This window comes from Parasteatoda tepidariorum, chromosome 2 (assembly GCF_043381705.1).
Source record: "Parasteatoda tepidariorum isolate YZ-2023 chromosome 2, CAS_Ptep_4.0, whole genome shotgun sequence".
Taxonomy (NCBI): Eukaryota; Metazoa; Arthropoda; class Arachnida; order Araneae; family Theridiidae; genus Parasteatoda; species Parasteatoda tepidariorum.
Window position 1 is genome coordinate 89288169 of NC_092205.1, and position 27515 is coordinate 89315683.

Below are 27515 nucleotides of genomic sequence, written 5' to 3' on the forward strand. Positions count from 1 at the left end.
CAATTTAAAATTTTCGATATTTTTTATTTTGCCTAAAAAAAAATTCATTGGGCTCAGAAGTTCCTACGTGAGCAATTATTTTAGAAACATCTTAAGATATTGTGTTTAAGGTGGTGTAAAATGAAAAAAAAAAAAATCTGAATTTGAGATAAACTGATGAGCAGCAGATTTAAGATTTTTTCTGTCTTGAGAAAATATTTAAAACAAAAAGTTGTTCTTTTATCACCTAGAATGTGACCATGCCTCCAGAGTAGAGCATTTTAGAGAGACTAGAAGAAATGTATGTAAGGGGGCTATAGTCAAGAAAGCATGTTCTTTCATTAATATATGTAGAATTCCAAGCGTAACAGAGAGGAAATCACAGGTATTTTATCCTAAAAAATTTATTAAATATATGTGAAAGCAAAAAATTGTGCAATAATAAGCTACTTCAACTGGCAATGTTTAATTTAATTGCATAAAATAATAAAAGAGCCTCATAATTTAATTACCAGGTGATTTAAAGCGTCCGTAACAGAGGGGACAAAGAAAATCCCACATTTTTGACATGCACTATTATTTTCTCTATATTCTGTGATTTGGAACATCCTGAACATTATTTGTAATTCTTTTTTATTTTTAATTATCACATTTCAAGGTAAAATAAATTATTACCAGACTTTTTAAATTGTTTACACATTTTTGTTAACTTCGAAAAATGCAGTGTAACAGAGGGGGCAGTTTGCAAATTTGATGTAGTTACAGGGAAATATCATGTCATTTAATTAAACATTGCGCCTTAAAGTAGCATATTATTGCAAAATTTTTTATTTTCACATATATAATACATTTTTTATGACAAAATACCTGTGTGATTTTCCCTCTGTTGCGCTTGGAATTCTACTACTGGTTTCAGTTGGCATGGAATTCAACATATTCTCTTCCTTTTGCTTAGAATGATTCTCTATGAGCAGAGTGAAGCATTCCAAAATAAAAGAATCAAGTGTGAACAAGGGGGATACTGCACATGGAAAAGATGCCATTTTTGTGTGTGGAGGGGGGTGCAGTTAGTTTAAGTAGAAGACCCACATTAACCTTTGAAATCAACAGGGTTCAAGAAATTCGGTTCTACTGGTAGCGCAAGTGCTTAAATGGAAATAATTGGCTGGAAATAATTTTATGTAAAGCTCATAATGAAAATAAATATAAAACATTTGCTGTTTAGTAATAATTTTAAAATGGTTACTGTTTTCAGTATGTTTTTCCAAACATTTCCTGATGAGGTGATAATACCGGATTACTTTATAATAAAAGAATACCGCTTTCAGTTTTAAACTGTTAATTTGGAATAAAAGTAAAATATCAAATCATAATAATAGTAGAGAATAATATTAAGAATGATAGAGGATGATAAAGAAATATTACAAATAAAAATCTGTAAATGATAATTTAAAAAAATTATCAGTACTTACTAATTTTCTGGCCATAGGAATGTGTTGATAACTTTGAAAAATAATTTTTGACCCTTTTATTTATATATTCCACCAAGAACTAATATAAGAACATATTGGTTTAAAAATTATAAATCTTCTCGAACACAATTGTATTTTTATTCTATAAAAATATTTATTGCACTGAATAAAAAAAAAATATTAAATTAAGCCTAATGGGAAAATAGTGGAACGATTTAAGGTGCTTAGATGTTACTAGGGCCAGTATTTATATGAAATAGTAACTCTTATTCTTTTTAGTATTAAGTCTTTTAGTATATACCCATTCTATTAATAGAAAAGAAAGACTTTTTGGCATAACTGAATATTTCGCAAAATTGCCCACAACTGAATATGTGATGCAGTGAAATATAAAAACTTGTAATAATTTTTAATTTTTTTTTCCAATTTTCTTTATTTACCCCCTTTTTTTTAATATTTGAAAAAATTGTGAATCTGAATTTCTGCATTTCAATTTTGCAATTTAATTTCAATGAAATCATTAAAACTGGAATACGAATTAGTTTCATAGATGTCATTAACCATTAACTATCTGAAAATATTTTTTTAAAAAAAAACCAACCCGGGTGTGCAAAAGTTGATTGTCCCTACTCTTAGAGGAGTGATTTACATAGAGAGAACCAGTCCTCCTTCTCTTGTTGCAAAGAACGTTGCCATGTGATTCTGGGACAATTTTAGCTCCAGCCTTTTGCAATGAAGGTGGATTGCTGAGCTTTGTTTTGAACAATAAAATTCAATAAAAATGGTCATATACTGCTGTGCATACGGATGTGAAGAAAAATTCATAAAAGGAGGGCCTTTTACATTTCACAAATAAGATTTTTATTCTTTTGCATTCACTTATAAACATTTATTTGCAATTTGTATGTGAGCCGTCAGGTTATGGAATTAATCAAATTGGTTTTTAACTAGCAAAATAGCTATTATTTTTTATATTAATATTTAAATTAATAGATTATAATGTAGTCAACATTTGTAGGTATTTTCATTACAATTAAATTTCGTATTGATATAAATATTTTGATATTTTTACTGCTTTTTCGATGATACGCATGCATCGGATTTGGTGCGTTTTTTTCGCACCAATATTTTGCAGACAAATGGCTTTTTATTTTCGCTCTGTAACTTTTATTGATGCATTTAAATAATTTTTTTTAATAATTTCAAGCAGATTTAATTATATATTTTAGTTGTACAAACTTAAAAATATGTATAAAAGTACATTTCATGTAATAACAAAAAAATTTGAATCAGAAATAAAATTATCTTTTAATAAATTCCGTTATTAAATAAAATTTATAAGCCGAAGAATCCTTTTTTTTATTATTTAGAAAATTATTTTATTGCATTGGAAAAATTATTTGGATATTCATATTTATTTAGTAAATTTTATATTTATTACTGTATACGTTTATTATTCAGGAAAATATTAACTAGGTTATTATAGATTCTATTTTTAATAATAGGTCCTATTATTAACTAATTATTATAGGTTGTCAAAGGTGTGGCTATTAATTATTTTTATCTGTCTTTTATTTCGATTTCTGAAAATAAGGGAGTAATTCTCTTTTTGGCCATTAATTAGTTCTTTTTAATATAAAATTTGAACTAAATTTTTGCAATACTTTTTTTTAAATAAAGAGGCAAATAACAAAACCAAAATTTTTTATTTTAATTTAAATACTTTTATTATTTTTATGTTAACTCACAAAAATGTAAATTGTGTGCATTGATTAAAATTAATGAATACCACATGGCAGGCAAACTAGAAGCCCAAATTATGGAGCATTAAGTAACATTAATATTAAATATTTCATATTTATTTTAAAAGTATTAATACTAATAAATGATAATGATAAATATTATTATTTATTTTAAAAATAAAAAATTTTGTTTTTATAAGAGAAATTATCAATAATGAATAATACTAAAACCATAAAAAAGTTATGTATATCTGTGTTTATATTTGAATAAAAAAATTTGTTATTTTAGTTGTCCTGTAAAATTTTTTTATTATTATACGTAATCTCAGTAAAAAAAAATTATGATTAAAATTAATTATAATCGCATAATTTATATCTTGGGTTCAATTCTGTTTGTATCTTAGATTCAAAAATTCATTCTTTTTATTTCATTGTTTGGTAAAATCTTATTTAACTATTGTTATTAGCTTTTTATAACTAAGCAATTAAAAGTAAATAATTAAAAATGTAGTGCGCATATTATAATGTATTTTGATTTTAAAACTCATCTTTTGCAATCACGAATAAAATAGGAAATGCATTCAAATTATTTTTTAAGAAAGAGAGAAATCTTCGGGTACTCTTTCAAATATTCCTTTGCAATGCGACCGCCAGCTGGGAATTTTTCGCCAAAAACGTAATCTTTGAACAAGTTTTCAGAACCCAAACAATAGACTGGCTATCTCTAACCTAATATCTCCTATAAAATAGTACTTGGCAAACCCTGTTAATTAATACTATTATATCACTACTTTCATTATAATAAAATTGATTTTTATTATTTTTTATTGATTGATTTAAGAAAGGAAAGGTCCTTAATTTTTCAAAAAGTTCTTAATTTTTTTCAAAAAAAGTNATAGACTGGCTATCTCTACCCTAATATCTCCTCTAAAATAGTACTTGGCAAACCCTGTTAATTAATACTGTTATATCACTACTTTTATTATAATAAAATTGTTTTTTATTATTTTTTATTGATTGATTTAAGAAAGGAAAGGTCCTTAATTTTTCAAAAAGTTCTTAATTTTTTTCAAAAAAAGTCCTTAATTTTTGCTTTGTTAAAAGAGTAAACCCTGTTATAGATAATAATTGCAGATAAAATTTTAAAATAATAATGGCTTGTTTATTTTAAAGTAACATCACAAATATTGAATTTTAACACTCGCATCTTGAGGCTTATTTCTTATGATGTTCAATGCAGAAAAATGCTTTCCATATTAATTAATCCATGTTAAACATTTAGTACTTAAAAAGTTTATTGTTTTAAAGATTTTAACAATCGTTTTTAGCTTTGTATGTTTTGAAGACATGAAAGACTATGTTTGCAGCACTTAAAAATTCTGTAATAAAGATAGTATTTAAAATCAGCCTAAAAATATATTTTACCCCGTTTGAAAATTCTTCAAATCTGAATATATTTTGATTTAGTTAATACAAAGATAAAGATAGACAGTAGACTTTAAGCTAACTGAATGGAAATATAGTCTTTGCATTTGAGATGCTTCATTTAAAAAGATAACTAATGTAAGTAACATTAGTGTAATTATTAAGCAGTCAGAAATTTTTTTTTTTAAATTATTTATTACACAAAATAAAGAATTAATTTGCTTAGGAAACCAACTATTGTGTTATTTATTATTATTTTTTTCAATGTTTTCATCTTGATAGACTTCTATTTTTATTTCAAAATATAAACATTTTTCTCACTTAAAAAATACTGTGCATGGTCAATTGGATTTTCTTTACATAATACCTCAGTATTAAGGTTAAAAAGGTCGCTTGGGTTTTTTATTTAAGAAACTATCTGCATATTGTGCATAATAAACCACACTAATACCAAAAATTATTGAAAAAAAAAATTTTTTTTTTGAATAAAATGGAAATCTGAAGTGATTTTTGATCTGGGGGAAAAAAGAGGATTGTTGCAATGTTCAATAAACATAAAAAATTGTCTGTTAACTGTAAAGATCTGTGTAAATAAATCTTACATCTATGGAAATTATCTCGTGATTTGAACAACTCTCTTACTGGGTCAAAGAAATCTAGTGTTTGATTTTGCCTAAACAGATAATTATGGAATTTTAAATGTATTGTTAGTAAAAAGTTGCGCTGATGATCAACTTGAATAAATCTGTTTCTATTCCTCTTGTAAATATTTCACTGCAAAATAACTAAATATTACTAGATTTATTAAAGTAGAACATATATTTGAATAATACTCTTTAAAATTTCTTGTTTTAAATTTTTACTTTATTGTTACTGTATTTGCATTTCAGCGAAACTATTGAACAGGTTGGTAATTTTTTAAAATTAAACTTATGGTATTAAAATAAATTTTTATTTTTGATCACTAGTAAAATTTATAATACAGTTTATACTATGAATTTTTTTTATTCGTCATAATTTATGGGTAGTGCGCAAAATGAAATTGAATGCCTTAATATTAATAACAGGATCTAACATTGAGTATGCTAAATAATTAGTGCCGATTATAATTTAGTTACTAAATCAACCTCTTTTTACCTATATATTCTCAAATTTAATTTTATTGAAATGTTTTGTTGTATTTGTTGAAAGCTTTTAAAAAAAAATTTTAAAAAATTGGTAACGAAATATCCATTGATGACAGAAGTACTTCTCCTATTCTATAGTGCTACTGCCAGTACTGCAGTATGTTGAGTGTTAATAGTTTTAATTATAAATAATGGTTTTAAAAGAATCTTTAGATGAAGATTAATATACATTTTTTTTACTTTGCTAAATGTAAGTGCTTATATTTCCAANTTGTTGTATTTGTTGAAAGCTTTAAAAAAAAAAAAAAAAAAATGGTAACGAAATATCCATTGATGACAGAAGTACTTCTCCTATTCCTCAACAGATAGTGCTACTGCCAGTACTGCAGTATGTTGAGTGTTAATAGTTTTAATTATAAATAATGGTTTTAAAAGAATCTTTAGATGAAGATTAATATAAATTTTTTTTACTTCGTTAAATGTAAGTGCTTATATTTCCAATTTTGAATTTCTCTTTTTGACTTACATGATTACGTATGATGCATCAAAACTTTACTCGTAGTACAAGAATAATGACGCTAATAAAATCTGTTATTTTATTTCTCTAATGTTGGCAGGTATGAAAATTTTTTTCCTTCTTCAAAACATTTGGATTCTTGACCCCGAAGATACGGGAATTGCCATAATCCCTAAAACATGGTTTCTATAATTTAGGCAAGGGAGTCACTAAAAGTTGATGTTAATTTTTTCTTTTTTGCATTTTTTGTCATTTCTGAAAGAAGCCATTTTTTAATTTCTATTTTTTAGGAACTATTCAACAAATGTATTCATATTTTGAATTTTATCATGTAAAAATTTATATAGTAAATAAGATAGCCTAGAAAATCTTCCAACCTATAGATTTTTTTAATTTTATAATTACTTCTTTTTTTATTTGTTTCATTAGTTTTGGAGATACAGTGAACTGCGTAAAGAGTAATATTATTATAGTTTAACTTTTGATGACTGTTCTCTTAAACTTGAGGTATAAGGACCAGCTTTTATGGCTACTGCCCATATTTTAAGAATCAAAAATCTAAATCAAAACAATTTTATATTTGCTCCGAGAAGTATCTGATTTTGTAACTTAAAATATCATATGCACAAATTTATTTGCATATTTAAGGATAGTTCTTCAGACCATTCAGAAAATCGAACCGTTAGTTCAAGAGTTACTTTTTTCATCTTTTTTAACTAAGAAAAAAACTATTATTCTGATGAAATATTTTTTTAATACGTGACCATTTTTCTTTGTGTGTCTACAAAATATGTGATACTATGACGCCAAATTTATAAGATATTTACTACTAAAACTCTGTCATAGTCATAAGATATTTTTTATTGATATTAGTAACTTGGTCTTTTATCTGTTACTTGAAATAAAAAACTGTTATGTGCGAAACTTAAAATTTGACCTGATGCCCTACTATATCTCAAAATAGTCTTTTACTAGAAATGTTTAGTGTATTTAAATAATCTGAAACAACAGTTGGTAACTTTTTTCCTGGATTTTTGTTCCAGGTAATCTTGATCTTAGCTTTGTCAGATTGCATAATAATGTTATGTAAAAGCTAGTTGAAAAAAATTTGGATTTTTTTTTTTAATTATTTCTTTAGTGCCTTACATAAAAAAAAAATTTTTTTTGTCCTTTCTACTGAACAAAACTAGTTGGAAAACAAGGCAGTTTTTCATAGGTACTCAATTCTATTCTATTTAATTGTTTTAGATCAATTTTATTATTTTTGTAATGGATTGAATGATTTTTAATCATTAGCTTTAAAACGTTGTCAAGTGGTTACTTTATTTAATGAATGAGAGTAAGAATATTAACAGCATGATTTCTTCTAGCTACGTTGGCCAACATGAGAAAACACAACCCATGGATGAGGACTCTGAGCAAGATAAGAAGCAGCAAGCTGAGTCTCGAAAGCCACAACCATCATCTTCTAGGCAACCATCTATGATTGACAGCTCCTTCTCTTCTAATGCAACTGGTAATTCTTTTCTCACATACAATACTATTTAAACAGATATTTTGTAGATCAAATTGAAAGCAGATAGATTTCGAGTACAAATATGATTCAAAACGATTCTGAATTTCAGATTGTTGGATGTTTTTTACTAATTTATCATTTTTTTGCTCACCACGCATAATTTTTTAAATTATCCTCTAAAGCAGATTGATTTCAAGTTATCACTTCTCATACGAGTTCGATTCGAAACGATTCTGTCGTAATTTCAGGTCGTTGGATGATAGTTTTTAAGTAATTTATCATTTTTCTGCCCTTCACACAATTTTTCAAATTCTGACTTTTCTTATGTGTATTATTATGTTTTGTGGAGAAACTGAAACTAGAAACGCCCCCTAGCTAGAAACTAGAAAAAAACTCAGTGACAGTGTGAACAAACGGTAGAAAGCCTGCCATGCAGAGCTCCTTATTTTTTTCTTCATATATGTATTATATGTTATGTTTGTGAATGTGCTGTGTGCTAACTATAGTCACGTTGTTTACAATAAAATAAAAAGTTAGCTATCAGGTTGTTTTAATTCCCCCCTATGCACCACACATCACAGTTTTAATTTGTTGCCATGCCGTTTAATGATAGTTTTTTTTTTTTTCATCTTGGAAGTCAATGGAAGCTAATTATTTTTTGATTTTTTTCGCATTCTGATATTTCAATAAGATGTTATTATGAAATTCAGATTTGAGTAATCCCTCTTTAACATGTTCAATTTGTGATTAATTTATCGTTTCGATTATAAACGATTCTATCATAATTTTAGGTCATTGGTTGATAGTTTTTAAGTAATCATTTTTCTGTTCTTCACACATGATTTTTTCAAATTTTGATGTTTCGTATGTTATTATGTTTTAATTTGTTAGCGCTTTCTGGTGAGTTTGATATCTAACAATTAAACTATTATGTCATGTCGTTTGATGATAGTTTCCTTTTTTTCTGTATTAGTTAATTATCATTTTTTAGTCTTTCACATTCTGATATTTCAATAGGATGTTATTATGACATTCAAATTTGGGTTTGGCATGTTTGATTTGTGATTTATTTATCAAATTTTCTTGTCTTTGGATGATAATTTGGCCTTTTTTTACATGATTTTTTGTTGGATGATAGTTTTTAAGAAATGTATCATTTTTCTGATCTATGATGCAGTGTTTTCATCATAGAAAAAAAATGGGTGAGAATTTCTCACCCTTTCTCAAAAACAGGGTGAGATTTCAAAAACTTAAGTGAGATTTCTAAAAACTAAAAAAACACAAAAACTCTTGAAAAAAAATTAATTTCTTTAATTATAATACTATTTTNTTGTGATTTATTTATCAATTTTCTTGTCTTTGGATGATAATTTGGCCTTTTTTTACATGATTTTTTTTGGCTGTTAGTTTTTAAGAAATGTATCATTTTTTTGATCTATGATGTGCAAAAATATATTTGTCGTATTATTATCTATAGGCTTAGTGCAAGCATCATCTCCTTCCAATTATGATAAATTGTGCCTGTCCCTTTTGTGTGGTCTTCCCAATGAGCAGGAGTTGGCCCTCAATGTTTGCACCATTCTCTCCAATGAGGGATCTTATATGCTTCAGCTGGAGCAAGCACCCAAGTTAGTTGACCTACTCATTGCTCAAACAGGAGTTTGGCGATTAGGTAAGACCTTCATTTTCTTTGTTTCCTACGTGTGTATCTGAATTGGGCAAGATGTAATAACTCTTATTAATTAGAGAAATAGCATTACAGATTAACTTTACTGTTCTGTAGAGAAGAATGCTCTTTATAACTTTGTATTTTATTCAACTTCAGGCATATATAGGCACTTTTCGCAATAATTTCACGAAAGTTATACAAAATGATGTGTAGAACAAAATATACAAGTTATTCTCAGAATATTGGTAATACATATTCTAGTCGATTGTCATACTTATATATTAGAATATGTAAGCATTTGTCCCTTATTAACCCTTAAAGAAATGGTATTGCAGATTAACTTTACTGTTCTGCAGAGAAGAGTGCTCTTTATAACTTAAAATTTTTATTCAACTTAAGTGTTCTATAGTGGCACTTTTCATAATAATTACGGGGTCTGTCCAGGCCGAATTTACTACCGTTTAGCGGTACCTTCACAAATTCAACTTTAGGAAAAACGGTAGTTTCACAAATTCAATTTTAGGAAAAACGATCGTTTCACAAAATACTTTCTCTTAAAATTTTATTTTTGTATCCCTTAAGAAACGATAAATCCATATTTTAGTGTTGATTTTTTAATATAATTTTTAATTTTTCACAAATTATGTCTAAATTTTCACAAAATAGGTACCTCTCAGAAAAACCTAGACAGACCCCTGTAATTACACAATAGTTAGAGACACATGCGAAATGATATGCAGAACAAAATATACAAGTTATTCTAAGATTATTGTTGATGCCTATTCTTGTTGACTGTCTTACTATATTAGGATATGTAAGCATCTGTCTCTGTTAATCTTTCATAAGATAGTAAATTACTTAAAAAAAATTTTAATGTATTTTGGAGACAGGACCGTAAAGACATTTTACTTATTTAAAAATATATTTTGAATACTAAATTTATTTATTGATGGCATATTCTTTTTTCTTCTTTCTTTTTTTTTTCTATTCCTTTTAAGTATTTTAAACAAAACATATCATTAAATAAGGTAATAAATATAACCTAAGGAAAATAAATATTACTACTTAAGGACACAAAAGTTTACAAAATGTGAAAATAATCCATTTATATTGAAAACAGGATTGGCAAAATTCATGATTTTTTTATTTTATTTATTTATTTTTAATATTTACCAGTTAAATCAGCTGATAAATATATCAACAGTACTTAATATTATTTAAAAACAGTAATAAAGCTAAAATAGTTGATATTTTTAACTTAAATGTTCAAAAATTATTTTTTAATTATTAAAAACTAATCATTAAATAAATAAAATCAGATTATATTTGTTCAAGGTGAACATCCTAAAATTTTAAAGACGGGGTGGCAATTTGTCAGTTAGGTATCCAATAAAGATTAGTTTAGATCTAAATACATTAGAGAGAAAAAAATTATTCCAAATTTCACTGATCGGAACGTATTTTATTCTTCAGTATTAGTAAACTCTTAACTACTACATAGTATTTAATTTGTTTTACAATATATGTTAAAATTGAATAAATAAAATTAAAATATCAGCAAGTTATTTTACATGTAACTGATGGAAAATCATATTTTAACAGTTTAACATTACTTACAGTTTTAGTCTCTAATTTTAATTATTTATCAGTCTATTTTGAAATATAACAATTTTCCTTATCAAACTTTAACTAAAATCACACCCTAAGGAATGTATATTTATGAAACTATTTTCCATCTGATTTATTAAAAAAAAAAAAAAAAAAAAGATCTAGTGATTTAAATCATGCCAATCCTGTTTAAAAATGTTAGTGCTTGCTAAATTTCTTATTAATTTTCTCCTATTTCATTGAAATAAACATTTATAGATATTAGCTTTTATTAAAGATGAATGAAACAGTTGTGTGCATAACATTGTTTAATATTATTTCAGATGATGATTCTACGAAACTCATGTATTTAGAGAGTTGGCAGAACTTGGAGGGTCGAAAAATGTGCCAATTCTGGCAAAGCACTTTAGATGTGAAATTTGAAACGCTTTTGCAGTTATTGGGATTTACAATAGGTATTTATAATCTAATTTTTTATTGTAAAATTGTGTTTAACTGTTAGGTTCCCTAGGTCTGAAATTTTCAATGTCTTTAAAATACCAAATGGCCCAGAAGTGTGTTGGATGATTCTCAGCGAGTAATGATAATCAACTCACCTTACAAAGGGGAGAGTTAGGAATTTGAAATCTGAAACTTTTCAGGGACGAAAGCCCAATGGCAGAATCAGGGCGACATTGTCGCAGATCAGTACAGAGTTCTTGCAGAAAGATTTTTTTTTGGAAAGTAACGAAGTTTGGGTCTGCAGAATTTTTCAAAATATTTTTTCCTGCAGAATTATTTTTAAAAAATGCCTTTCTTGCATATCAGTGATGGAATAAATGCTCTTGATTTTTTTTTTTTTTACTTTCTTTTGAGAATAAAAAGATTCTTCAATGACTGACTATAGCTGGAATTTCAGATTGATATAAAAAGTAATTTCTAAATAGGGAAAATTTAAAAAAGGTTGACTATACAAAAAACTTTTTTGAATAGGAGAATATTGCCAGTAATATTAGAATATGTATTCTTTTATATTTAGATTAAAAATAAAATAAAAATTCTTGCATTTATAAATAAAAAATTATATACTGTTCTATTCTATGCATGAAGGCTTTTTCTTTATAAACAGAAAGTGCTTCTGTTGCTTTAAATTAGTAACATTTTCAATTCTTGCAGAAAGATTTTTTCTTTGGGAAGCAACAAAGTTTTTTTTTTTTTATCTGCAGAATTTTTCAAAATATTTTTTTCTGCAGAATTATATTTAAAAACTGCCTTTCATGCATATCAGAGATGGAATAAATGCTCTTACTTTTTTTTTTTTTTTTTTTTTTTTTTTTTTACTTTCTTTAGAGAATAAAAAAATTCTTCAATGACAGACTTTAGCTGGAATTTCAGATTGATATTATAAAAAGTAATTTCAAAATAGCAAAAATTTAAAAAAGGTTGACTATACAAACATTTTTTTGAGTAGAAGAATATTGCCAATAATATAAGAATATGTATTCTTTTATATTTAAATTTAAAAAAAAAAAAATTCTTGCATTTATAAATAAAAAATTATATACTGTTCTATTCTATGCATGAAGGCTTTTTCTTTGTAAACGGAAAGTGCTTCCTTTGCTTTAAATTAGTAAAATTTTTAATAGAATTGCTACTATTAAAAATGTCTTTCAGAAAGGTGTTAGTACTAGAGAGAATTGTAGCAGAAAGCTTGAAAAAATTCTGCTACAGGCAGAGGAGTGTTGCATGTAGAGAAAACTCATTATTATCTGCTTTCTTTGATTTTTGTCTCATTTCCTGTTTTAAAAAAATTAAAACTAAAATCAATAATTGAGCCGCTCAGAAGCCAATGCGGTTAAGTCCATTTTTTGATATTTTCTGATTTTTGGAAATTTTGATGAAATAAATAATAATCTTCTAAGTTATTAAAGGATTAACTCGTTGGTTACTTTTTTCTAGGTTAGACAGCCCTTTTTTTAATAGCTTCTGAATATATTGTACAATAATTTCAGAAGCCATTGTGAATAAGTCCACTTTTTATATGTATTTTTTTACATAAATTTCTTATCTTTTTCAGCTGCCAAAAGGTATAAGTCCTAAAATTTTCAAGATGCTGTCATTATTTCAATAAATACTTACGTTTTTATTTAGACATCCTGTACATATCTTGTTTTTTTGCAGAGTTTACACCTCGAAAAAAGACTTTATACACTTTTCTAATTAAATTATTAAACCAAGAATTTTAAAAACTAATGTATCAGAAAACATTAATTTTCTCAATTTCTGTGTTTTGGACTTAACCGCATTGGCTTCTGAGCGACTCAATTAAAAATACACTTTCTCAAAAATTTCTTACCTGCATTTTTATTTATTTATTTTATAGAGGCTATTTTTTGCAGACCATTATTATAAAATTTGATGTTTGAAGAAAAATATTTTTATTCATGTTTAAAGTTATTTCAGTGACCATTAACACAATGAAACTTAATTATATAATCCTATAATCCCAATATCCCCATTCTCGAATTTAAAATTTTCAAAAATATTTTCCAATTCTTTTCTTTAGAATATAGAAAATTTTTGTAACATATAATAGATATAAATTAAATATATTTAAATTGTCAATGACAAAAATATTTAAAAATTAAAGCATTATTTGTACTCAGTCTTGAAGATTGAAAATTATTCTTAAAAAGTTGATAGTAAAAGTAGAGTATATTCATGTTACTTACAATTTTTGCTATCGTTATAATTTTATTTCAATATGATTAGGTTTGATAATTGAAAACATTGAAATTAATGTCTTAATTTCTTAATTAAAATGTATAATTAATAACAGTTGAAAATGCAATTGATGAAACCCATATGGATTTACCATAATATTGTTGCAAATTGTACATCAAACTGCACGAATGAAAAGCTCATCAAAGTGAGAATAACAGTTCTTAAACATGAATGGCTTAGAATAGTGAAAACTAACTGTCATAGGTAAATACCAAAAACAGAGATGCTTTAAAAATGTTTTTAAAAAAAAATACTGTAAACTACAGAGCCAATTAGAAAGCATAAATGACTCTATTTATTTATTTTTAAGGACTTCAACTGTGGATTGGTGATTTATTAAAATAAAATTATTAATGTCAACAGTTGCATAGCTGACACCCCATTTTACATTACATTGATGTGAATCTATTTGTTATTTCTTGGAATTTTTGATTGTGTTATATTTTAATAATTACATTGTTAGTGACATTACAGTTTGTGTTTTTATCCTGCAGGGGAGTATGAATCTTATCGAGACCTTTTCAATGTTGAAAATGAGTTGGGCTCCTTGAATGCTGAAGGGCAAAGAGTGCTGCGGGTAAATACTAATTATTTAAATAATTATTTGTAAAAAAAAATTTTATTTTTATATGAATTTTATTTGAATTACTTGTTTACAATTTTTTTTTTAACTCCATTTTTTAAAACTAGTTTTTAAAATTTTGATCTCTCAAAAAAAACTTTTTTTAACCAGAAAGTCGTAGGTCTTTTTACAGTTTTAGTAAGTCTTCAGTACAGTTCTAATAAGCTAAATCTCGTTTATGCCATTACTCTTTTAAATCTCTTTCTTCTTTTAATTCTCTTTCATTCACATTTATTGTAATACATTTACTGATGCTTGACATCGGTGATCTGATCATTAAAACACAGTTCCCAGTATTTTTAGTTCAAACCAGGTTTTTTAATTTAAACTTTTTTTTAAAAAAAAATTAAGTAAAGTGCACGACTTCGCATGCAGGTCATTGGGCTACTGAAGCGGGGGTGCCAATACCTCTGCAGAGGATCAAAATTGTGATGGCATTTCTTCGGATGATCCTCAGGGATGTTTCCGAGACCGTCACCAATAGACCATTGTGCATCTCTAGTGCGACGTAAATGGACTACAATAAAAATTTTGGGCTCTTAATAGAAATTAACTAATGTCTTTCATAGTGTTTAACTATTCCATATAACTATTAGTTAATGTTTCAATAACAAGTCAAAAATATCCGCTTTTGTTCCATAAATATACTAGCATAGTAATAATAGACAAAGAACTAAATACTTTCAATATGCTATGTTATTTTAAAACTCCATTTAGCAAGCAAATAAACAATTAATATTTAAATTTTATAGTAATGTATGTATAAGAATGGTTTTTCCTTTAGTAGCTTCTCTGTAATATAACGATGCAGTACTTCAGTGTTATTTATTTAATATCGTTATTTAGCTGTATACAATTTATAATTAAAATTATTTATCAAGTTTTATGAAATTGAATTTTTTTTTTTTAAAGTCTTGTTGCGAATCAATATCAATTTGAAGATATTTAAGTCTCTAAATCCTATATATTTTATATTAATAATAATTAAAAAATACTTTAAAATGATGAAAAGGATATATCTTAGAAATATCTTTTGAGATTTTAGTTGCTGTTTGTATTTTTAACACTTTAAATTGCTGTTTGTATTCATTCACATAATTCATTTTTAAGAATTTGCAAAACTGTTGGATAAAAGAGTAAGTTTTTTGAACTGTGTATGTAGATAGTTTATATTGTTATCTTGCTCTGCAATGTATAACCTAATAAATAGGTATGACTAAATTTACAGATTTTCTTAATCCTCAGATTCATTACATTCATGCTTTCATCCATTTGTTTATTTGACCTATCACATGTGTGTTTTATCCAATTGTGTAAGGCTTAAAAGTAATAAGACTAATTTAAGGCTTTAAAATTTTTGGTGTGCAGAAGTTTAATAAATATGTTACCGAAAAAAATAAAACTTAGTTGGTTTAAAAACTGAATTACTTGTTACGAAAGGAAAAAGTATTAAACAATATCAACCTAAGAATTTCCAGTATTTGTTGCTGATGTCTTAGTATGGAATATCATTTGATGAATGATATGACAGTAAATAAATATCTATTTTTAGCTTTCTGATAATGTAAATAAAATAAAAAATTTAAAAACAAACATAATGCAGAGTATCAGGCAAGTATTAGAATTGATGAGCCAGTTTCTTTTTTAAATTTTTTTACAGTAAAAAAAAATTTAAAAAAGAAACTGGCTCTTCAATTCTAATACTTGCCTGATACTCTGTATTATGTTTGTTTTTATAACTCATGCAAATTTTGATACATTAGACTGGTAAACACCTATAAAATTATTGGGAATATGATTATTTTTCCATTATTAAACTGATTTTCTTTACCTACTTCAAATTTTATGAGTGAACTTTTTTTTTTAATAGATGCTTATAAGGAGGTTCTTTTGATTTAATTTTTATTAATTGTACATTTATGTTGTGCTCAGGCTTTTTTTACTTGTCTGCAATTTTTAATGAATCTAACAAGTTTATCTTTTCTTGATAGGTTGCTTTGATTCTGCATAATTTATCATTTGAAAAGAACAATGTTCCTGTTTTAGTTCAGAGCAATACATTTTTAAGGTATGTAATGGAAGAAAAGATTATTCATTATACCTGAATTTTAAGGTTTTCTCAGTTATCACTTATGATGTATTTATTAATATGAAAGTAATACTTTGTACAGAATACTGATCACTTTGTCCCTTTCCTGCATACCCTACAATACTGCAAAATATAAGTGTTGGTTCAGTTAAGTTTAAAAAATTCAAAAATTCAACTTGTTCTATTTTATTTCATGTTAAATGTTTTTCTTCAAATATATATTTATATAACGTGCCTAATCTTAATGGAGAATTTTTTTCTTTGGATGATTCAATAAAGTGAAACTTTCATGATTTTCTACTAACTGTTACTTGTGTCATGTGATGTCTTTTCAATTGTATAAAGTTAGCAATTAATTCAAAATTTTAAAAGTAGCATTTATATGATGCTCTCTTTTTTTAAATTTTTGATTTGAAAATAAATTGTAAAATTACCTACACTAGATGATAAAAAATGTTGTGCTTTTTTTGTGCCTATAATTCATTTTTCCTGGGAAATTTATTAAAATTTTTTTATGTTGATTGCAAAGGATCAAAGCCAACTACTAAAAGTTTTTACGTGGCTACAAGTCTGGCAACTTTTTTCTAATTAATTTTAATTTTTATCCTAATTTTTAAATTAACAAATTTAATAGTCTTTATATGTATAAATTTTCATAGTCTTTATGTATTATAAGAAATTGGACACAAATATGGAACATTTTTTATTTATTTATTTTTTTGTTATATGCTTGAGATGAGAATGTACTTTAAAGACAAGGAAATGTGTAATCTTTTATGTTTTGGCTCTGTATCCAATAAAATTTGCATTGAATTATTTAAATCAGATTTAATAATATGTTTTCCTCTGAGAAAGGCTTCCATTTTACTTATTAATTATGTTGTTAATTAGACATACTATGCATTTTCTATTCCATTTCTTTGAATATACTTTTATATACAACTTAATAAGTTTACTTTTTTTATATTATGTTTCTTTATTTTTAGGTTTCTTTTACTTTCAATTAACTCATCGTGGTCCAATCTTAAGCAAACAGCCTATGACACACTGTCTAATGTTGCATCTGCTGTGAGTATATTATTAGTTTATTCATATTCCGTTTTATGCTATTTTTTTATATGTGTATCGTAAAACGGAAAACTTAAATGAATGTTTCATATCAATTGTTTTTCCTGCTATAGGTCAAGTTATCGATCGAGAAAGATGCTTGTTCTCGTTTATTGTTCCAAGCTGTTACTGACGGAATACAGTCGTACGATCGCTTCTTTGCTATTAGATCGATGGATATCCTCTCTCAATTGTGTAGCTGTGATCCTAATGAAGATGTCATACCATCAAGATTAGACATTGAGGTTTGTTTGATCTTTGTCTAAAATTCACATACCTAAGAGCAGGGTATCACCTGGAAAGTCATAAATTTCAGTATTCAACAAAATTTGTCATGATTTTAACTATTTTTTTTAAAAAAAATCATGGGAAAATAATGGATTTAGGTCGCGAATAATCTAATTTTTAAAATGGAATTTACGTCCCCCCCCCATTTCGCAGTGTTCCAAATATCTAAATTTGTAACAAAATACCCACTCACAGTCATATTTTATTAAAATAAAAGATGTTTTTATCACATTTTTTAAAAATTATGGTGTTCTTTCAAAGAAATTAAAGAAGAAAAAAACGTCATTTCTAGAGCAAATTATCTTTTAAATTTCTGTGATTTCAGAATTTTTGTTATTATTCATTATTTTTATTTTATCAATTTAAAATTCTAGCTGAAGCAAGCCAGTCATTGGCGAATTTTTTTTTAAATTCCGAAATGAGAACAGAAAAATCAGGAGTACTTCTTTCGTTTCTGATGAACAAGAAAAGTATCTTTAGAATATAATTCTGCTGAAAAAAAGAAGAAAAAATTATTTGCTTTTGTATTTTTTTCAACTATTTTATAGCTTCAGCTCATTCTTTACTCTGTTTTTTAAATTTAAAATCTATAAATATGAAGCTGCAGAGTATAACAGTTTTGGTTATACTTATCATTTCAATTATTGTTATTATAATACTTTTTTAAATTTTTTGTGTTTTTGTCGGAGGAAATAGTAACTTCGTAAAGTCATGAAAAATCTTGCAATTAGTCATGAATTTGAGAATCTGAAATGTAGCAGATGCCCTGTAAGAGTGTTCGTCTCCCAATGAGGCGACACAGGTTCAGAATGCAGCGATGGCATGTCGACATAAATTCTGCTCCTGTCATCAGTACTTACAAAAAGGTATCGATTAGGAATCCCTTTTGATGTCCGGCTAACTCTGAGAGGTTTTCATGGTTTTTCTCTGCATGTTAGTTCCATCAAAGAGCTAGTTCATTCGAGTATTCGATCCAGGAGTTCTCGTGTCGTCTGGGTCGGGTTCAAAATACAAGGCTACTGAGTTGAACATTAATAGTTGTAGATAAATACATAATGCCTACCCCCCCAAAAAAAATCAATTAAAGAAAAACTGGAAGATATAAAAATGCTTGGTCTGTTGCTTTATGCTTTGGAGACAAGTAATCTCTTTTCACTAAATTGTTTCAAAGTTTTTTTACAAGTTTATCAACAGATGAAACTGCTGAATAATAAACAATATATATATATNTATATATATATATATTTCATTGTTACTAATTATTTGGTTATTTTGAAAATGCTATCTTATAAGCTTTCTTTGTCATCGATACTAAGGAATTTTGCTGTGAACATACATTTGGTTTGGTGAAGCAGAATGCAACTTATTCTATATTTCTGTCCATACTGTTTTTCTCGAATTGATTTTTCAAATAGCTATGTATTTTAAGATTTTAATCAAAAATATTAATGCAAAACAAAATTCAAACATATCACTCTTATGTGATTTTTAATATAATTTTTGATTTAAAAATTATTTTCTCATTTTTTTTCCCAATAAAGTTGTATCATTTTTATTTAGAAGCCTGATTTTTGTTCATATTTTTTAAAGATTTTATAACTTATCGTTATTTTTAATTAAAAAATATAACAATGTTGCCAATAGTTGGAACAGTTTCCTTGCAAATTTAATTCTCAATTTAAAAAGAATACTAATTTTTTGACTTTCAACTTAGTTAAAGAGACACTATTTTTTTTAATGTTTCATCTACAAAATTACTAAATAAATACATAATTTAATTTTGATACCTTAATCAAATTTTGTGAAATTATTAAGCATAAGTTTGACTTTACTCTTAATTATATTTATTTACTTCATGAACTAATAAGAAATGTTTATTTAGGTTTATCAGCAGCTGGTATTCTACTTAACAGCCCATGATATAATGTTGTTGTTTTATACTTTGGAGGCTCTCTATGCATTGTCAGATCTTGGACGCTACCCTTGTGATAGAATTGCATGTGTTCATGGCTCAATAGGTACATCATCTTTATATTTGATTGATTTAGTTGTTTTAATCTATTACTTATCTTTATCAAGGTTGCCACTCCACAGGGAGAACAGGAAAAATCTGAAAAGTACAGGGAATTTAAAAATCGGCTAAAATAACAGGGAACTTTATTTCTTATATTTGTCTTTTAGAAAATGCACACCTCTCAAAGCGCAATCTATGGGATATTTAAAGGCGATAGTTCGGCCAGAGCTCATTCTAGACAGGGTAAGCAGGTGCAGCACCGTGCCTGCCCTTTTAGTCAAAGGAATCCACCCTGTTGCCCCTGAAGTAAATTAGTGCCCTGATGCAATAGACTTTTTGCCCTTTCTTTCCTCAACCCTTCTTTATTTTCAACTCTTTTTATTTAGTTTGTCATTGCTGTCAATACATAGATTTATATGGGAAAGGAAAAATAGCCATCACACCCCCTTGTTGCACTTGTCTTTGAAAGTTTGCAGTTACTTCACTAATTAAATCATAATTATTATTAATCAATTTAATTATTGAATCATAACTACAGACACTTAAGAACATACATTTATTAATATATGCATGCATTTTAAATAAATTACTAAGCTAATTAGCTCATTAATCTTGATATGTATATGTTAATTTATTAATAAAAATTAGTAATTAATATGATTGCTTTGGTACAAAAAAGTAAAAAAAAAAAAGAAAAAATTGACTATGTTCTTTAATAGAACGTGTAAAGCCCCCAGAAAGAAATTATTGCCTTTTTAGAATAATAATGCCTTTTTTTTATAACTTTTGCACCCTGCCCTTTTTTCTGATGAGCTCTGGTCCATTACTTGCTTTAAGACTGCCAAAAAATTTTCTTCTAAACTGCTAAAGACATTTTTAGTTTTCTGAAATATTTGCAAAAAGAATGATTTCCAAAATATTTTGTATTTTTAAAATATTTGTCCCTTCATTTCTCTATAAATGACGTTACTTATTTTTGTTTAAATGTATGATTGGTAAGGTATTTCGTTGAAATATATCTTCGAGTAGTTTCAGATTAATATCCATTTGAAGAGATTGTCATGCTTTCTCTAAGCATTATTAAGTCTCCTTTTTTTCTTCCAAATAAGAAAATAAAGCGTTGTAAATAAGACAAATTTAAAATGCCAGGCCTAAAAGTAGAACAACATTGAAGTCTAAAAAAAATGATAAAATGTCATTATTTTAGCTGACATTTGAATGCCAGGTAATGTGTGCAAACTGTATAATGTCTGTGAACTACACTGCTCTCAATGTGGTATTAATTAGGGTTACTAAATGAATATTTTTTTTAAAAAAATATTCTGAAGATTTTAAATAGTATTACTCATTTATATTTCTATTCGAAAATTGATTTCTGTAACTTTTAATTATTCATAAGACCCCAAAAATTGTCTCTTAAAGTCAAACTAAGCGTGGAATCTAGATCGTCTGTGTAAACTTAAAACAAAAACATGTTTTTGGTGATAAATACATTATTTTGTGGTCACTTACAACTTGTCGGCGACTATCTATTGTTTGGAGGAAAAATTATGATTGTAGGTCACGTGAGTATAGCTATTATTTTTCTCTGTGAAGCGAATAATTTTACTTTCGTCATATTGTGTAGCGAATTATGTTTATTACCTACAAAAATCCACACATACGCTTCAAAAAGAATATTTTATTTTTTTTTAATANAAAATTACCTGAACTAGATGATAGAAAATGTCATGCTTTTTTTGTGCCTATAATTCATTTTTCCTGGGAACTTAATTAAATTTTTTTTTATGTTGATTCCAAAGGATCAAAGCCAACTACTAAAAGTTTTATGTGGCTGCAAGTCTGGCAACTTTTTCCTAATTAATTTTAATTTTTATCCTAATTTTTAAACTAAGAAATTTTATAGTCTTTATATATATAAATTTTCATAGTCTTTATGTATTTTAAGAAATTTGACACAAATATGGAACTAAACTTTGATTGTTTATTTTTATTTTTTATTTATTTATTTTTTTGTTATATGCTTGAGGTGAGAATGTACTTTAAAGACAAGGAAATGTGTAATCTTTTATGTTTTGTCTCTGTATCCAATAAAATTTGCATTGGATTATTTAAATCAGATTCAATAATATGTTTTCCTCTGAGAAAAGCTTCCTTTTTACTTATAAATTATGTTGTTAATTAGACTTACTATGCATTTTCTATTCCATTTCTTTGAATATACTTTTATATGCAACTTAATAAGTTTACTTTTTTTATATTATGTTTCTTTATTTTTAAGTTTCTTTTACTTTCAATTAACTCATCGTGGTCCAATCTTAAGCAAACAGCCTATGACACACTGTCTAATGTTGCATCTGCTGTGAGTATATTATTAGTTAATTCATATTCCATTTTATGCTATTTTTTTATATGTGTATCGTAAAACGGAAAACTTAAATGAATGTTTCATATCAATTGTTTTTCCTGCTATAGGTCAAGCTATCGATTGAGAAGGATGCTTGTTCTCGTTTATTGTTCCAAGCTGTTACTGACGGAATACAGTCGTACGATCGTTTCTTTGCTATTAGATCGATGGATATCCTCTCTCAATTATGTAGCTGTGATCCTAATGAAGATGTCATACCATCAAGATTAGACATTGAGGTTTGTTTGACCTTTGTCTAAAATTCACATACCTAAGAGCAGGATATCACCTGGAAAGTCATAAATTTCAGTATTCAACAAAATTTGTCATGATTTTAACTATTTTTCTTTTTTAAAATCAGGGAAAGTTATGGATTTAGGTTGCGAATAATCTAATTTTTAAAATGGAATTTACATCCCTACCCCCCCCCCATTTCGCAGTGTTCCAAATATCTGAATTTGTAACAAAATACCCACTCACAGTCATATTTTATTAAAATAAAAGATGTTTTTATCACATTCTTTAAAAATTATGGTGTTCTTTCAAAGAAATTAAAGGAAAAAAAATGTCATTTCTAGAGCGAATTATCTTTTAAACTTCTGTGATTTCAGAATTTTTGTTATTATTTATTTATTTTATTTTATCAATTTAAAATTCTAGCTGAANTTAAAAAAAATCATGGAAAGTCATAAATTTCAGTATTCAACAAAATTTGTCATGATCTTTGTTTAAAATTCACATACCTAAGAGCAGGGTACCACCTGGAAAGTCATAAATTTCAGTATTCAACAAAATTTGTCATGATTTTAACTATTTTTTTTAAAAAAAATCATGGAAAGTCATAAATTTCAGTATTCAACAAAATTTGTCATGATTTTAACTATTTTTTTTTTAAAAAATCATGGAAAGTCATGGATTTAGGTCGCGAATAATCTAATTTTTAAAATGGAATTTACGTCCCCACCCCATTTTGCAGTGTTCCAAATATCTGAATTTGTAACAAAATACCCACTCGCAGTCATATTTTATTAAAATAAGAGATGTTTTTATCACGTTCTTTAAAAATTATGGTGTTCTTTCAAAGAAATTAAAGAAGAAAAAAACGTCATTTCTAGAGCAAATTATCTTTTAAACTTCTGTGATTTCAGAATTTTTGTTATTATTTATTTTTTTTATTTTATCAATTTAAAATTCTAGCTGAAGCAAGCCAGTCATTGTCGAATTTTTTTTTAAATTCTGAAATGAGAACAGAAAAATCAGGAGTACTTCTTTCGTTTCTGATGAACAAGAAAAGTATCTTATACGAATTATTAATGAACAAGAAAGTATATATATAATTCTGCTGAAAAAAAGAAGAAAAAATTATTTGTTTTTGTTTTTTTTTTCAACTATTTTATTGCTTCAACTCATTCTTTACTCTGTTTTTTAAATTTAAAATCTATAAATATGAAGAGGCAGAGTATAACAGTTTTGGTTATACTTATCATTTCAATTATTGTTATTATAATACTTTTTTAAATTTTTTGTGTTTTTGTCAGAGAAAATAGCAACTTCGTAAAGTCATGAAAAATCTTGGAATTAGTCATGAAAAGTCATGAATTTGAAAATCTGAAATGTAGCAGATGCCCTGTAAGAGTGTCCGTCTCCCAATGAGGTGCCCCAGGTTCAGATCGCGGCGATGGCAGGTCGACATGAATTCTGCTCCAGTCCACAGTACTTACGAAAAAGGTGGACAAATTATCGATTGGGAATCCCTTTTGATGTCTGGCTAACTCTGAGAGGTTTTCATGGTTTTCCTCTGCATGTTAGTTCCATCAAAAAGCTAGTTCGACCGAATATTCGATCCAGGAGTTACAAGGCTACTGAGTTGAACATTGATAGTTGTAGATAAATACATAATGCCTGCCCCCCCCCCCAAATTCAACTCGAGAAAAATGGGAAGATATAAAAATGCTTGGTTTGTTGCTTTATGCTTTGGAAACAAGTAATCTCTTTTCACTATATATATATTTCATATATATATGTATATTTCATTGTTACTAATTATTTGGTTATTTTGAAAATGCTATTTTATAAGCTCTCTTTGTCATCGATACTAAGGAATTTTGCTTGCATACATTTGGTTTGGTGAAGGAGAATGCAGCTTATTCTATATTTCTGTCCGTACTGTTTTTCTCGAATTGATTTTTCAAATAGCTATCTACTTTAAGGTTTTAATCAAAAATATTAATACAAAACAAAATTCAAACATATCAGTCTTATATGATTTTTAGTATAAATTTTTGATTTAAAAATTATTTTCTCTTTTTTTTTTTTCTACGAAGTTGTATCATTTTTATTGAGAAGCCTGATTTTTGTTTGTATTTTTTAAACTTTTTATAACTCATAGTTATTTTTAATTAAAAAATAACAATGTTTCCAATAGTTGAACAGTTTCCTTGCAAATTTAATTCTCAATTATACACTAATTTTTTGCCTTTCAACTCAGTTAAAAGATGCACTATTTTTTTTTATGTTTCATCTACAAAATTACTAAATACATAATTTAATTTCGATACCTTAATCAAATTTTGTGAAAGCAATTAAGGAGATCATATGTTTGCATGCCTGGAAAATTATTAAGGATAAGTGTGACTTTACTCTTAATTATATTTATTTACTTCATGAACTAATAAGAAATGTTTATTTAGGTTTATCAGCAGCTGGTATTCTACTTAACAGCCCATGATATAATGTTGTTGTTTTATACTTTGGAGGCTCTCTATGCATTGTCAGATCTTGGACGCTACCCTTGTGATAGAATTGCATGTGTTCATGGCTCAATAGGTACATCATCTTTATATTTGATTGATTTAGTTGTTTTAATCTATTACTTATCTTTATCAAGGTTGCCACTCCACAGGGAGAACAGTAAAAATCTGAAAAGTACAGGAAATTTAAAAATCAGCTAAAATAACAGGGAATTTTATTTCTTATATTTGTCTTTTAAGAAATTCACACCTCTCGAAGCGCTATCTATGGGATATTTAAAGGTGACAGTTCGGCCAGAGCTCATTCTAGACAGGGTAAACAGGTGCAGCACCGTGCCTGCCCTTTTAGTCAAAAGAATCCACCCTGTTGCCCCTGAAGTAAATTAGTGCCCTGATGTAATAGACTCCATACCCTTGTTGCCCTTTCTTTCCTCAACCCTTCTTTATTTTCAACTCTTTTTATTTAGCCATCACACACCCTTGTTGCACTTGTCTTTGAAAGTTTACAGTTACTTCACTAACATTAAATCATAATTATTAATAATCAATTTAATTATTAAATCATAACTACAGACTCTTAAAAACATACATTTATTATTTTATTAATATATGCATGCATTTTAAATAAATTAAAGCTAACTAGCTCATTAACTTGATATATATATGTTAATTTATTAATAAAAATTAGTAATTAATATGATTGCTTTGGTACAAAAAAGTAAAATAAAAAATTGACAATGTTTTTTAATGGAACGTGTAAAGCCCATAGAAAGACATTATTGCCTTTTTAGAATAATTAATGCCCTTTTTTTTAAACTTTTGCACCCTGGCTTTTTTTCTGCCTAGAATGAGCTCTGGTTCGGCTATATATTGTTTCATTCTGTTTCTTATTTCTCCAAGTTTTTTCAATAGCTAAAACTAACTTCTTTATCCTAATGTAGATTACAAGAACACAGTGAATGTGTGTTTCCTCTTAATATATTGTGTATCATATGTGCAGGTAAAACACAGGGAATTGTTTTTGCAGATGTCAGTGGCAACCCTGAAGCTCAGGGTGCTCGCAGAATAGGGAATTTAGTTTAAATATCCAAAAAGTCATGAAAAATTAACCAATTTTAGTTTGAGGTACCCAAAAGTTCGATATTTTTTCAAAAAATGGATCTTGTGTTAATTATTTGTAAGACAATTTTCATTTTCAGCTCTAATAACAAATACAAGCATTTTGTAACATATTGCAGCTGAAGAAATTTGTGATAAAACCTATGCCATTAGTTATATATATCAGGGAATTCTTTTATCTGAGTGATTGTTGTCCCCTTGAAATTGTATATTTTATTCCAATACTAATCATTCCGACTGTAATTAACAGGTTCTCTTGTGAGTCTGTTGACAATCGATCCTAGTCAGTATGGCCCATCGGCACAAATACGGATGAAAATTGTGGAGACATTAGTTCCTTCAGAGTCAGTAGGAGAGCTGGAAGACAAGACAGGTTTGTCAATTAACTCCTAACATTTTGATTTTTTAAAACAATAACTGAGATAAATTCTCAATATCTCGTGTTCAGATACACTTAAAAATAAATATATGAAACAGTTTAAAACTAATTTTAAAAAATTATGTGTTTTCGAATTTAATGTTTCTTTTTGCAATGTACTTGTGACTGTGAAATATTTTACTACGAGCGGAAAGTTTTCTTCCTTGCAAGATTAAAGAACTGCAACAAAGTAAAAAAGAAAAATTTATGTGAAAATTAGTCCCTAATTTTGCTCCCTTTTTCAGCAATTTATTTTTCCTGCCCCACCCTTTTTTTAATTTTATTTTATTTATTTATTTTTTTGTCATTAGAAGTTATGCACCAAAAAAAATTTTTACAGTAGAGAGCCGATTATCCGGAACGATCGGGACCATCGAGATTCCGGATAACTGATTTTTTCCGGTTTTCTGAATCGCTACACAATGTCGTTTTTTTTAATGTTTATAAAACGAAACTAAAAAAATTTTTTTAAATAGTTTAAGAAATAATAAAAAATTATAAATAATAATTCACATAAGTTTAAATAAGGAAAGAAATTATGAAATAAAAAATGTAAACAGGCTTCTATATGTTATTATTAACATTAATAACATATATAAGCTATTTGTGCTTATGTGAGATTCGTCTACAAACGGCTTTTGATCCGTCCTCTAAATCAGTTCTTTCGTCAACTCGATACGCCGTACGCTCTAAATAACAAAATGGGCTCAAAATCTTGCAAGAAAAAAAAACTTTTTTTTAATGGAGGAAAATTAATTTCCAGTTCTAAATTTCATTCTGGTTTTCCGGTTTTCTGATTTCCGGATAAGAGGTTCTGCACTATATTTAAAATTTGATTACTCAAGAACTGTGCTGCCGATTTTGCTCAAATTTTGTACACTTT

The 27515-nt window shown here is 27.0% G+C and overlaps 1 protein-coding gene across 1 annotated transcript; it reads left to right on the plus strand.

Annotated features, from left to right (window-relative positions):
* Nucleotides 1–7602: 7602 nt before the first annotated feature.
* On the plus strand, nt 7603–26587 carry LOC107441266 (AT-rich interactive domain-containing protein 2-like; the record flags this gene model as incomplete). Its single annotated transcript, XM_071177880.1, is given in 9 exon segments — nt 7603–7778; nt 9256–9450; nt 11379–11510; nt 14313–14395; nt 16432–16508; nt 17516–17597; nt 22414–22584; nt 25036–25171; nt 26465–26587. Coding segments are annotated over 9 exon segments (1159 nt in total), but the record flags the coding sequence as incomplete, so codon positions are not given.
* Nucleotides 26588–27515: the final 928 nt, after the last annotated feature.